This window comes from Dipodomys ordii, unplaced genomic scaffold (assembly GCF_000151885.1).
Source record: "Dipodomys ordii isolate 6190 unplaced genomic scaffold, Dord_2.0 Scaffold34, whole genome shotgun sequence".
In the NCBI taxonomy this organism is placed as follows: Eukaryota; Metazoa; Chordata; class Mammalia; order Rodentia; family Heteromyidae; genus Dipodomys; species Dipodomys ordii.
Window position 1 is genome coordinate 9,464,577 of NW_012267250.1, and position 13,797 is coordinate 9,478,373.

At 35.3% G+C, this 13,797-nt stretch overlaps 1 protein-coding gene across 1 annotated transcript in view; it reads right to left on the reverse strand.

The window, feature by feature from the left end:
- Positions 1 to 4,617: 4,617 nt before the first annotated feature.
- Tmem26 (transmembrane protein 26) overlaps positions 4,618 to 13,797 on the reverse strand; it is a 34,594-nt gene continuing 25,414 nt past the window's right edge. Inside the window, exons 4-6 of the mRNA XM_013017137.1 lie at positions 13,327 to 13,547; positions 7,422 to 7,498; positions 4,618 to 5,033 (exon numbers count right to left, since the gene is read on the reverse strand). Coding sequence (XP_012872591.1) covers positions 4,618 to 5,033; positions 7,422 to 7,498; positions 13,327 to 13,547 — 714 coding nt within the window. The remainder of the gene's footprint in view (positions 5,034 to 7,421; positions 7,499 to 13,326; positions 13,548 to 13,797) is intronic.

Below are 13,797 nucleotides of genomic sequence, written 5' to 3' on the forward strand. Positions count from 1 at the left end.
CCCCAAATACTGAAGACATATTCCATATTTTCTTCCAATATTTATAGTTTTCATTTTACATTGAGATCTTTAATCCATCTGGAATTTGTTTCTATATATTGCATGAGATAAAAATCTAACTTTATTTTTTCCAGATGGATTGCAACATTTCCCAACATCATTTATAAAATTGGTCATCCTTTCTTCACTGGTTTGAAATGCCACTTTAATCATATTCTAAATGGATCAGTTTTGTTATTTTTAAGCAAGAGCTTCAAAACCAAAAAGGAATTAAATTACAGTAGAGAACAAAGACATGAAAAGTGGGCAAAAAATAGACATTGAGAAAAAGCTGTGTACACCTATTTAATGAATATAATAAAATACAAAGGTCAATCATAGAAAAACAGTACAAATGCTTCAGAGAATACATTCTTAAACAGTATCTAGTAAAAAAGAATCAGAGAATGGACATTTATCAAATATAAGGCTGCAGCACTTAATTATTCAAACATTATTTAGATGTTTCAATCATACAGAAAGCTAAAATTATTTGAAGTCTCAAAGCTGTAAACATTTTCCAGCTGCCTAGATTAATCCCTAATCAGATATAGAGAAGATCAAAATGTTCCCGAAGTAAAAGCAAAGTCTAGAATTACAGAAAATTAGTTGTCTCTTTTTTTTCAACCTTGTAACTTAACTGTTAGGTCTTAACATCTGTGGATGTAGAGGTTTGATCTTTGCTATTGTTTGTCTTTTAGCAGAGGAAGTGATAAACAGTTGTTGTTGATATTAAATGCTGAATATGATAAGAGCCAATGCTCAACTCTAAAGCCTGGTAGAAATTCTAAGGAATGCACCTACAATTTGTACCTTCCTAAAACATTGAAAAGTTCTGTTGAATAATAACAATAGCGAATCCTCCTATTTCCTGGATGTGTTTTTATGTTGGACTCAAGGAACTACAGTAGAATCTATGGTATATATTTCTAAGACTTTTCACCAGAAGCTTAGAATGAACCAATGCAATTTTTCAAATGATATCACTTACAGTTTAAGTAGAATTAATAGTATAATCAAAGATTCTTACTAATCTTACCATGCCATCAATAGGGGCAAATAAAAAACACAAGATGGTCACAAGGCATGTTTCCACACAATATTGTTCAACCATATTTTCTCACAAGTGGAATGTTCTGTTAAGAAATCCTGTGATCATACAAATGTAAGAACAATAGAAATGACAACAACTAAATCCCTTTTTTCAGTAGTTGAGAATTGGTATGTGTTATGTGAAAGTTAGAGGTAGAAGGGATAATGTGCATCCATTATAGGAATGATGTGAGCCACTTATTACAAATGCAATGTAAACAAGTCCCAGGATGTTTGCATCTGGCAGATAAATGGTATTTAGTCATTTTATAGCAAACACGTGTATGTCTTAAAACATTACAATGTTTAGCAGTCCATAATGCAAATGTATAGTTCAATAATATAAAAGAAAAAATTAGAAAAAGAAAATATTGAATGCTAATAAAACACGTTTAAAATGCATGTAATTAACTGAATATATTTTTAACTTTTCATCACGATATGTCTTGAACTAAGGGTGCATTTCAAATAAGCTTAACAAATGCATACATATATGTGTGTGTATATATGTATATATATGTGTGTGTGTATATGTGTATATATACACACACACATATATGTGTGTATATATATATATAGAGAGAGAGAGAGAGAGAGAGAAAGAGAGAGAGAGAGAGAGAGAGAGAGAGTTCCTATTATAAATGCAGCCAGCCAGATTAAGGAAATGGGAAAACTAACTGGAGGTGGGGTTAAATGCTGCCCTTAGCAATTTTTCCTGGAAAACCTGAAGTCAGACCATGTGTCTATATTTGCCACGGTTAATTGCCACGATGATCCTGGATACTCTTTGACTTCTTAGCTCTCTAAACAAAGCCAGATTTTGGACAGGCTTTTTCTTTCCCAGGCTTTTGGAGGAGTGCTAATTACAAAATACTTTATTTAAATACCAGAAACTCATTCATGAAACCAAGCCAAGTCTCTGATTTAAAAGCATTTAAAAATATCCTTCCAACAGCCGTACTACTTTATACTTTATTTTTAGAGACTCAATGTTTGTTTTGCTGGAAGAAAAAAAATTAAAACATGAAAAGTGTGCCATGAGCAAATCTTCGATAATAAGCATCACATACATGTTGTCGAAGGAAATATTCAACATAAAACAGCCAATATAAAAACAGCCACTGCTCAGGCATCTTTATAAATAGCAGTTACTATTCTGCCTTCTATTGCTAAGCATTTTAAATAGCATACCTTTAAAAGCTGTCAGGCTCTTTACCTCATATAATTAAAATTTCCTGAACTTAACTTGCATAAAAATTATTATGGAAAATTGAAAATACATATTCCATTCACTTTATGCATAATTTTGCAATCATTATATTATTAAAATGGGAAACACAAGGAAGAAAAGACATACAATTTATTGGAAAAGATACATTATTCAGTATAAAGAAATTGGTCTGTAAAACTTTCAAATATCTTGAATGGATACCATGTCACACAGAGATTTATAGATAAAATTATCCCAAATAGTTATCAATAAGTCTCAGCCAATTAGGAGCATATCCTGCACTAAATGTCCTTTTAGGACATGAGTATAAAAGAGGTTTTGTAGCCGGGCTTAGGAGGCTCACGCCTGTAATCCTAGCTACTCAGGAGGCTGAGATCTGAGGATTGCGTTCAAAGCCAACCCAGGCAGAAAAGTCCGTGAGACTTTTATCTCCAATAAACCACCAATAAACCGGAAGTGGTACTATGGCTCAAGTGGTAGAGCGCTCACCTTGAGCTGAAGAGTGCAGGGACAGTGACCAAGCCCAGAGTTCAAGCCCCATGACCGACAAAACAAAAAAAGAAGAAGAAAGAAAGAGACTTTGTGGGGAGGAAGGGTTTGAGGGAAAGGTAAAGGAGATGATTCTGAGGGGTGAAGAGAATCAAAGTGTGTGTGTATGTGTGTGTGTGTGTGTGTGTGTGTGTGTTGTGTACAGTATAATGAAACTCACCAAACACTATTTTTAAAATGTAGAAGGAGGGACTAAGAAATATAATAGAAAGGATGAACTTGTTCTAAGTATACTGCATGCACCTATGGAATTATAACAGCAAAATCTATTACAATTAATGAATCTAATAAAAGAGTTTGTTTTATAGAAAAATAAGGAAAAAGAAGAAAGAGAGAGAGAGAGAGAGAGAAAGAATGGAAGAAAGATCCCACTGAATTCCTGAGCACTCTGATATAAGAGCAATGATGCATTGAACACAAAATAACAATTCCGGAGCTCTCTGCCCCTTGTAATTACTGCTATGCAACCAACTATATGTTTATAATCTACATTTAAAAACAAAACTCACTTTAAAGTGTTCTGAAAGACCTCCTCCATTCAGAAAGTAGGGAGCATGAAGATAGCGATTGGCTGTGTTAACAACAATGGGAACTGAGGCCTTAATTCAGCAGCAGAGCAAATGCTTTGATTCTAGCTCTGCTGTGACACGTGATACAGCTCATCATCAGCGCCCTGGATGGGGCTCTGCCATCTCCATCCCCACCCCCATACCACCCCGGAGTTCCCGAGTGCCAAGCATGGCTCCAGCAGTTAGGGGAAGTTGGACCAACTGCCGCCATGTTTTGTTGGCGGACCCCAGAAACCATGGTAACACTTAAACATCCTGAAGTCCTTTATTTGCTGCTTCTGGGCTTCTCACATCGGTTCATGTCATTGCATTTGGCAAGGCAGAACACTTTCAAAGTGGGATTCAGCAAAAACCCGATGACCCAGCAAGTCACACTGAGGCTGGAAACTGTGACCGTGCTTACATTTTACCAGTATTTCCTAACTTGCAACCAGGAGATATATACCTGAAATGCCTTGCTGTGAATTTTGTAGTACCCAAGCCAAAAAGCAATGAAATTTCTGTAACAACATATGTGTGCCATGACAGAATTCCACACCAGCCCAGAAAAATGATTTTCCTGGGTAGGCCTGTGCAGGGATGGAATCAGTTTCTCTGTGATAGGAAGCTGGGCAGAGATTTCCACCACTTTCTAGCTGACAGGTGAGGTAATTTTCAAGGCACTTCTCACTCATGCATTCTGCATTCACTGGATGTACATTTTCGATGTCCAAGAGACATTCCAGGAAAGATCGACAGTGGACCCAACGTTCAAAGCTTCTATATTCGCAGGTAATCAACACAACAGTATGTCCCGAATCTTTCCAGGGCATAGCAAGGTAACCTTATCCATAGTTTTTCAAATGGTTCAATTCCAACAAATCACTTAGTCGTTGAACAAGTATATCTGATGCCATCCCATTAAGTTGATGTCATAGCCACTAATCAAAGTTCCTTCCATTCAATTCCTTGATTTGGGGTTTAAGATCACTTTTGCCATTGCTTTGAAAAATGGTTATAAACTAAGATTGGTGGAGAGAGGAGAAGGGCAGGGCAGGGAAGGACAGGAAAGGAAAGGAAAAGGGAAAGAGAGAGACAGCGGTATCCAAAGAAGGAGCAGAAGGCCAAACCTATTTGAAGGCTGGTTGGAATAAGTACTTAGGGTGAGGAATGGGAGTCAGATGTCACTGGTGAGGTCTGCAAAGGAAGGGACAGACCTTCCCTTGCCTCGCCCTCCCAGCCCCTGCGCTCACCCTCTGAAGATTGAGCCTGTCTGCTGCGCTCTGTTTTGGGGCCCTGGGAATGATCTTGCAAGGAAGCGCGGGCTGCCAGCGCCAGCGCCACCAGTCGGTAGATATGCAACACCACCACAAGGGAATTCTTCACAGCAAAGAACACGAGCATATGATTTATCACTTGGAAATAGATCATCAGTATGAGACGCACAACCAGAAAGGGGCCATCTTGTATAAAGACGCTGATGCCAATGTTCCACAAATCCGCACTGTACAGGCAAAAAAACAGAATGGGGAATCTCCTAGCACTCGCAGATGAAGGGCACGCTGCATGCTGTACTGCAAATGCAAGAAACAAGGCATCACATTACCTCTCTGAAATGCAGAAATCCAAGTTGGATGAAACTGGATATATCACTACCAACGAATGTTCTACTTATAAATGATGGGAATTTATTTTGATATAGAATAGATTTTAAAAGAAGAACAACAAAAAACAAGAAGCCCCCTCTAACTCTGCAAACCAAATTAACTGATTTCCATCAACTTAAAACAAATCATTAATATTAATTCTAGTTCTCATTCTGTGGAAGGCCTAATTAAGCAGACTAGAGAGAACAAAGCAGAGAACTGTCTGATTCAGTCGTCCTGATGGAAGGCCACTGAGATGTGAACTGAGGACTTCAAGTCGGAGAGACTGGCTGCCTTTTTTCTTGTAGTGAGATGTTGGTCAATTTAGTTAATCTTCTGGGGCCTCCATTTGTTCCTTTTGAAAACTGGGATACCCATATTTGTCTACTCATTCATTCCTTTCGTTTCCAGTAAAATACCCACCTGCCTTCTATCATGCTCTTTCAGTTATAATGAGTGACTTGCTTGATTGATACATGTGGTAATGGACCAAAGTCATGACTCAGATCATTCCAGATGTGCTCTTCCAGATTTGCCTATTTACTTATTTTCCAGTTTTATCTATCTACTAGTTGACCCACTCATACATTTAAATAAACTTTGTTGAGAAAAGTTAACTGTTTATATGCATATTCAACTTTACTTCTTGCTAAACACACTTTCTAAAGATAGGGAAGGAGCTCAAATAAATGACATGTGATTTCATTTTTACTTAATTTCTTATGCTTTTGTTTCATGATTTACAAGAAAGACTAGTTATAATTAATGATTTTCCGGTTGAATAAGAGGAAATTCAATCAACAGATGAACTTTTTTTTAAATTTCTAAACTGTAAATTCAAATTCAGGGTCAGGGGCAGAAAATAATCCTTTTAGAATAATGGAGCCTTCCACTTGGAGTTTTCAAACAAAGAATGCTTTCGTCTACTGGAGCCTGCAAATATTATGAAGGTACTTTGATATGGGTGAACATAATGTACTGTTTGTTGGAAAATACAATAGTCATTTAGTCAGAAGTAACATTTGGTCTTTGTTTTTCAAACAGCTGCATAACATTATCACCTCTGAAAGTTTACAAAATTCTTTCTTAAATAAAAAATTTCTAAGCAAGGCTATAAACCACAAGATATGAGAAAAAAATGAGGCAATGACAAAGGAAACACTAGCATAAAATCAGTAACTTTCCAAAGAAGTCAGGGTCAAGTAAGCCTCCCCAAGAGTCCACCAAGCATATTGCTCAATGTGAGTGATGGCACCTACTATTCTCTCAGTAGGGCAGCAGATGAGCTAATATTTTACTGGATGACTAATGGAGAATTACCAAATCAAGATTTGGAGAATTCCCAAGCCAAAATTCCAGGATAAGACAAACTTATTGTTAAGCACTCTGGTTAATACAGTTCAATTGAACTTCTTGTGATGATAAAAAAAATATTTTACGTATCTATCTAGCCAATGTGGTTGCCATATGTGACAAGTCAACACTTGGAATGTGGCTAGTATGACTGAGGAACTGACCCTTTAGTCTCAATGAAATTTCAAGAGACACATGTGGGTACCATTTTGGAAAATGCAGCTGTAGATCATCTTTCTTAAGAAATGCCCAGCAAACAGTTTATTTCTCCTTGTAAAATTCTAAAGATTTATATCTTCATTAAATTAAGACCAAACGGCCACCACTGAGGAAAAAAATTTAGCTTTCCATAGATAGTCTTGAAATTGCTATGACACATGGATCTGACAAAGGAGTGAAAAATGATCCTTTGTAAATGTCAATTGATAACATTTGGATGCAAGAACCTTGACAAGTATTTTATAAACTATATCTTGCTGAATCAGCAAAAGAACCGTTAACCCAAGATGCTATGATTATCATTCTTTTCAGGAGGAAAAACTGAGACATAGATATCTTATCTACTTTTCAGGAAGTCTTATAGAACATAAGTTATTGCCATTGTTTTAAGTGAATATAAAACAACATGATTAGGCCAACTCTCACAGAAAAGACCACAAGATTCTACCTCCAAAATAACCAGGCAAAAGCATGGTTGGAGGTGTGGTTCAAATGATTGAGCTCTCTCCTAGCAAGTACAAGTACTTATGTTCAAACCTCACAACCAACAAAAAACCAAACTGTGATTATCCATTCAAGTGTTTGAAGCTCATACACATCTAGAGTTTCAATTAACTTCTAAAGCCAAACAGGAACATTAGGATACCAGAATGGCCACCTTCTCGATTTCTTCTTAGCTTTGATGTTATTTCTAATCAAGGATTGTAATTTCTATTTCTTTGTGACAATAACAAATATATTTACCTGCCAGGTCAAGGGGAAATTGCAACATACTCCAAGTCCATATAAGGAGGATAGCACAGACCAATCCAGGATTATTCCTAGAATGTAACAAATTTTTCAGTTAGTAATAAAAAATATTATCATATGCACAACAGGGAAATCTCACTCATGGCAAGGCATCTTATTAACAAACCTCTTGTGAATTGACAAAATATATTGGTGACAATAAATTTGTGAAGAAACCAGTGGATGAAATGATGGATGAGAAAGAGGTAAAACAAATATCTGAGGCTTAAGAACACAGAATAAGCATGAACTATGACAAAGCAGCTTAATCTCATATTGTCATCTTTAATTTTTCATGGAAACCGTATGTGAGAAAAATGCTAAGATGGGAAAGTTGGATGTCAACATTGATATTCAGAGGCCTGATTCTAAGAATTTCATAGTTCTCCCAAAATTCCAAAAGTATGATTGAAAAGATATTGCCTAGAGACAAGATGATGCACAAATTTTAAAAGCTCAGAATGATAAAGACCATCCATAGGTAGGGAAATGTGGAGAGAGAAATTCCATTAAAAAGATACACACCATGAACATAGCTGGTAGGCCAGGAATAGGCATGTTTGAGTTACCATTTAATTTTTTCTGTGCCTAAACTGGTGCCTGGAAAACAGTTGGCATTCAACATATATTTGCAGGCAGATGGAATGAACATACAAAAGATAGGCCTATGCCTGGGAAACTTCATAAATATCACAGATTTAGGAGACTGAAGTCTTTTGAAGACTAAAGTCAGAAAGAATTAAGGTGACTGAAAGGCAAAGGATAGCAAAGAAGTTCCAAAGTCACATTTATTTCTATCAGAAACACAAAGGAAGTTACCAATTTACAGTCATTGTTATAACAACAGATTTTGTTTCCATCTGTCAAGAGGGACTTTTGATTGGAGAGGGCTAGAACATTATCAGAGAAGAGTAATTGAAAGCAAACTAAATGGAATGATTGAAAGGGATATCTATGGATGCTTCAAGTGTTGGGATCTTGAAAAATTAAATCTCAGAACTCTGAGAGAATTTGTAAATGAGATTTCTAAGCCGTCACTATCTATCTTGGGAGTTAATAGTAGAGACAGGCTGATGACAGAAAAACTGAAGTCTCAGCTTTCAAAAAGAAGCAGAAATATATCTTAAAGTACAAGAAGTATGTTACTATTAATGCTTAGTTAGATTACATAAGTGGTTCTCAAAGGATTTCTGCGAGCCCTTATAGGTGAAGACAGTAATTACTAAGAATGAGTACAGGTTCTCTAAGAACAATTGTACTCAAATAAGTTTATTTTTCCTTGTGTTTTAGAGACAGAATTACCAAGAAGGTGATACGATATAAATTAATAATAGACATTTGGATTTAAAATCACTCCCTGTAAAGCATGTCCCATGGTGTCCTTATTAGTAAAATTTTAAACAATATTTTATATGTGAGTATAGTTTGGTGGAATTTTTTTTGTAACCTGAAACTGGAACTCAGGATATTGCACTCTTCTTTGGCTTACTCACTCAAGGCTGGCACTTTACCAATTGAGCCATACCTCTACTTCCTGTGTTTTGCTAGTTAATCGGACATGAGTTAATGGATTTATATGCTAGAATTGGCATCAAGCCTTGATGACCAGATTTCAATCTTCTGAATAGCTTGGATTATAAACATGAACCACTGAAGCCATTTTTGTTAGATAGATTTCAAACTGTAAATGACTTCCCAAAGGGGGCCCTATAATGAATTGCTATAGGCTCTATCTCTGATTCCAATCTACTTCGCATTTCATCAGTGACTTCATCTCCAGTACTGATGGAAGGCTGTGCCCATGCATACATATAAGATGGAGCTTGGATAGAAAACCAGCACCCTGGAAGACACAATCAGAATTCCAAAAGATGTGAATGAATTACCAAGTTAGAATGGGACAGGACGGCAGACATGGTATTTCCCAGAAACAGCTATGGAAATAGGTCAACAGTTCTGGCTCCAAGTGATCAGAAATGAATTGTCAATTACCTCTCTCTATAGTGCAATAGGATCCAGTGCTCTAATCCCACAGTGATCACTTATCAGCTACATCAGTATGACCAAGTAGTTTAGCATCAATCAGCATGCTTCAGATTATTCATCTGTATTGTGAAGATGACAATAGCAATAGCTATCGGATCTTAGAAGAGAATTTAAGTATATTTTACTACATTTAACATGTTAAGATCTCCTTTGAAATAGCACTTTACACAAGCTAAATATGGGAGAGCCATACTTTGAAAATAAACTTTTCAAAATGTATTTAATTTTGAGACCTCCTCACATTTTTGCTAATAAAATGATATTGATAGAATGACAGCATCTGACTCTCAGTGTTAATATTAGGCCTAAACAACCCATGCACCTAAAGTCTTTACACACATATCAAGTGATAAACATTACTCAAAAGTATGATTCATTAGCATATTAACTATTATTACCATCATTATTTCAGCGTGCTCCTAGCTCTAATATGCTCAAATCTAACTAGACAACATATAATATATAAATATATAATGAATGTATTTTTATATGATACACACAAAAACAAACATACATACAAAAGATGAAAGAATGTGGATATTGGGAAAAATTGATAAAAGTTTCAAAAATAACTTTGAGCAGTCTGAAAAATTGTAAGCTGGCAAATATGGATTATAAGATTAAACAGTGAAATCACTCAAGAATGTAAATAAATCACTCTGCTCAAATTGTAATCAGTGAAGATTTATGAAAAGAAACCTGGGATGGATTTATCGACCACTAGCCCATATGTATAATCCAGCTTCAACAAGTCACCCAAGAAGCATGGGAAACAATGGACTTAAACCCATAAGAAGTGCAATTATGCCCTTTTATAGATCACTTTTCTTCTTGGAAAACCAAGAGGATAAATGACTAGCATGTGGTAAATCATTATATTCAAACTGGCAAGTAAAAAACAATCAAAATAAAAGCTCTATTTTGCCAATTTGCTCAACTATTTCCTTTGGGAAGTATAAGAAGAAATATTCACTGAATATAATTAAGCTACTTTTAAAACAAATCATTTCATAAATATAATAAGAAAATAAAATATAACAAGAGAGAGAAAAAGGAAAAAAGAGTGTTGTTATCCTATCCTGAAGGAAATATAACATCAAGCAAAATAATGAAAAAGAAAACACAATGTAAACACCAGGAGTTTCCTTTGTGTAGCCAGACAAATACAATGATTATCAGAAACCCTATGGAAGTCTTTTTTTTCCAAATAAATGATCTCTGCTCAGGAAAAAAAAGTTCAGAGTAGCAATAACAGACCTTTTGCACATGATGAAACTTACACATTAATAATAGAAGCCTTGGAAGAAGAGAAGACAAAGCAGATAAAAGTATTTAGAGAAATAGTGGATAAAGTTTCTGACATAAAAAGCATAATTTACAGATCCAAGCCCAATAAAACCCTTAGAAAGGCTAAAAGCAAAGAAATCCACCCCAGTCACAGTACAAATTAGTCTATGTTGAGAAAAAGAAATCTCCAAAACAGAAAGAATAACTTGATTCATTATATACAGGGGTACAATGGAACAACAAATAATGACTAACATCTGATAAGAAACATGAAGGACAGAAGGCAATGGAATGGTTTGTATGTGCATGTTTGTATGTGTGAATACTAAAAGAAAACTCAAACCTGTCAAGCCTTCAAACCAAGAATTATATATCCAACAAAACTATTCTTCAGACATGACAGCTAAATAAACATATTTCCAGACAAAGAAAGACAGGTTTCTTGGTAGCATATTTGTCTGATGAAAAGAACTACTTGAAGTTTTTAGAAAGAGAAGGAATCACATAAGCCAGTAAAGTTAATCACCATGAAAAAATGAATAACAATAAAATGGTAAGCATGAGTAAACAAAAAACATGTAAATATGTTGCAAAGCCATATAAGTATTTTCTTCTTTTAAACGCTAAAAATCAAAAAGTTGTAATGAACAATAGTTATCAAAGCATACTATGAGGTTAATATCATAAAAATAGTTTATAATCCATGAGTAAACATTGTAGCATAAAGGATGGGTAAAATGGAGCTAGGAGCCACAAATCAAATGAGGCATGGAGCTACATTCAAATAGAGTAACATTGTTATGCCTTCTTGAAATCAAGTTAGTATTAACCAATGACAAAGTGAGAACAAGTAAATATGCATTCTTGTTAAGCATGAGTAGAGTAGGTCATATTATAACGCGGGTCTATCAACTTAAAAATATTGAAATAGGGCATGGGAATGTGGCATAGTGGTAGATTGCTTGCCTAGCATGCATGAAGCCATGGGTTCAATTCCTCAGTACCATATAAACAGAAAAACCCAGCCAGAAGTGGTGCTGTGTCTCAAGTGGTAGAGTGTTGGCCTTGAGAAAAAAAAAAATCTCAAGGACAGTGCCCAGGCCCTGAGTTCAAGCCCTAGGACTGGCAAAAAAAACCAAAAAGAATTTAAATTATATTCTCAACCTATAATAGAATTCTTTGGAAAACAAATACATTTTTTCAATACCTTCTTTACCATGCTACAATTACTTCCTTCTTAGGTATTTAGCATGCATGTATTTAATCCTAGGTAGGTTTTATTTATATTTCCATATCCCTAACACTATAGACATCTAGTATGTTATGTGCCCTTGCATGATTTCTTCACATTTTTCCTATAATTGCACCGTATCTAAAATTTCTTACAAGTGTTTAGAAACATGCAATGTAAGACACTAGACAATTCTAAGACATTAAAACTACAAAATTGTTTCACTTTTGTAAAACATTTTGAAAATAACAGTCCCCATCAGATCAGATTCTTTTTAAAATAATATGTCAACTGAATAAGCTAAAAGAAAAATTGGTATGAACAAAGCAAGAAGTGATTTTTGTAAAGATAGCCCATGGTTATAAATATAATTTGTACCATAATTGAGATATTAAGTTTACTCAATAAGTTAGTCTGTTTTGCTCAGCTTTATGTTTTGTTATTTGAGAGGCGCAACATAAAGTAAACTGCAGCATTAAAAGCCAGCCTCATTCCAATTTATTTTTATAGCATAGTGCCAAACAACCCAAGCTTAAAGTACATTCAGGCACTGAGACTTAAATCCCTAATGGGAAGAAAGTAGTTCCATAAACAGATGTGATCATGGATTCTGAGTTTATTTGCTTGTGGCAAAAATAAAAGTACCAACTCAATAAGTTTTAATTTATAGGCATCTACACCAGAAAGCCTTTGGGCGCTTTGAACAAAACTGACTAAAAATAAAATTTAGAACAATAAAACTTCATCTGCCCCACACACCATTCACACAAGGGAATGCAAATTCTCCAACTAGAGGAAGGAATGATTTCTCCATGTCTTTTGGAATCATAGCTAAGCTATGCTCTAGAATTTTGTTGTTTTTGTTTTTTCAGATTTCACAATTGACCATGCTCCTTACACATGGGAATATGAAAAGTGTACTAGATAGAGGTACCACTCTAAAAGTTTTGTCAATAACCAAGATCCTTCCTACTTATGGTCATGCCAATAGTCAGAACTTACCTGTTCTTGCCTACAGGGGATATCATATATTCCTTTGTCTGGTAGAAACCTCAAAATCTCATATATATAAAGATATATATTCATCATATGTACACACATATAGAGAGAAATATGAACATACATACATTTATAGGCTGTGTTGGATCCTAGTGTGTATCTAAAGGACAGCAAATTCCAATACCCTAATGTTGAACATATGATATACTAAAAATTCCCATTCTTGCCAAGTATGAAAAGCAAACAAAGAAATGCATGACTCTGACCTTGAAAAGATATTTTCTTCGCAGGGCTTACCTCACATTATTTTCTTTCAGAGTCTCAGTGGTAAATTCCAAGATGTCAGCTGCTGTTCCCACAAACATGAGGAGCAGTTCGGAGAGTTGGTCTCGAGTGATGGTACCTCCAATGGGTAAAAGCCATCTTCCAATGATCAACATTAGCAGGAAAGTCTGATGGAGGCCCAAGGTCCAGACTGTCTCACATACTCTAGATAAGTTATTTACAAAGAGTCTAGCCTGTTCAACAGAAATGTCACACACCGAGAAGTGATTAGGAGCTACACGCTAATGCGGAGAGATTTTCTTTATTGTGGTTTTCAGTCAAGAGTGTGATTTGTAAATGTTTTTAGGATTTTTTCTTTAGCAACTAATGACAGTAACATTCCTTTCAGCTATTAAGCACCAAAATAAAAACTCAAACATCTAATCTGGTCACTAAAATGGGATTTAATTTAGCAAGGAAGCAATTTAATCCTTTCAGTTGCAC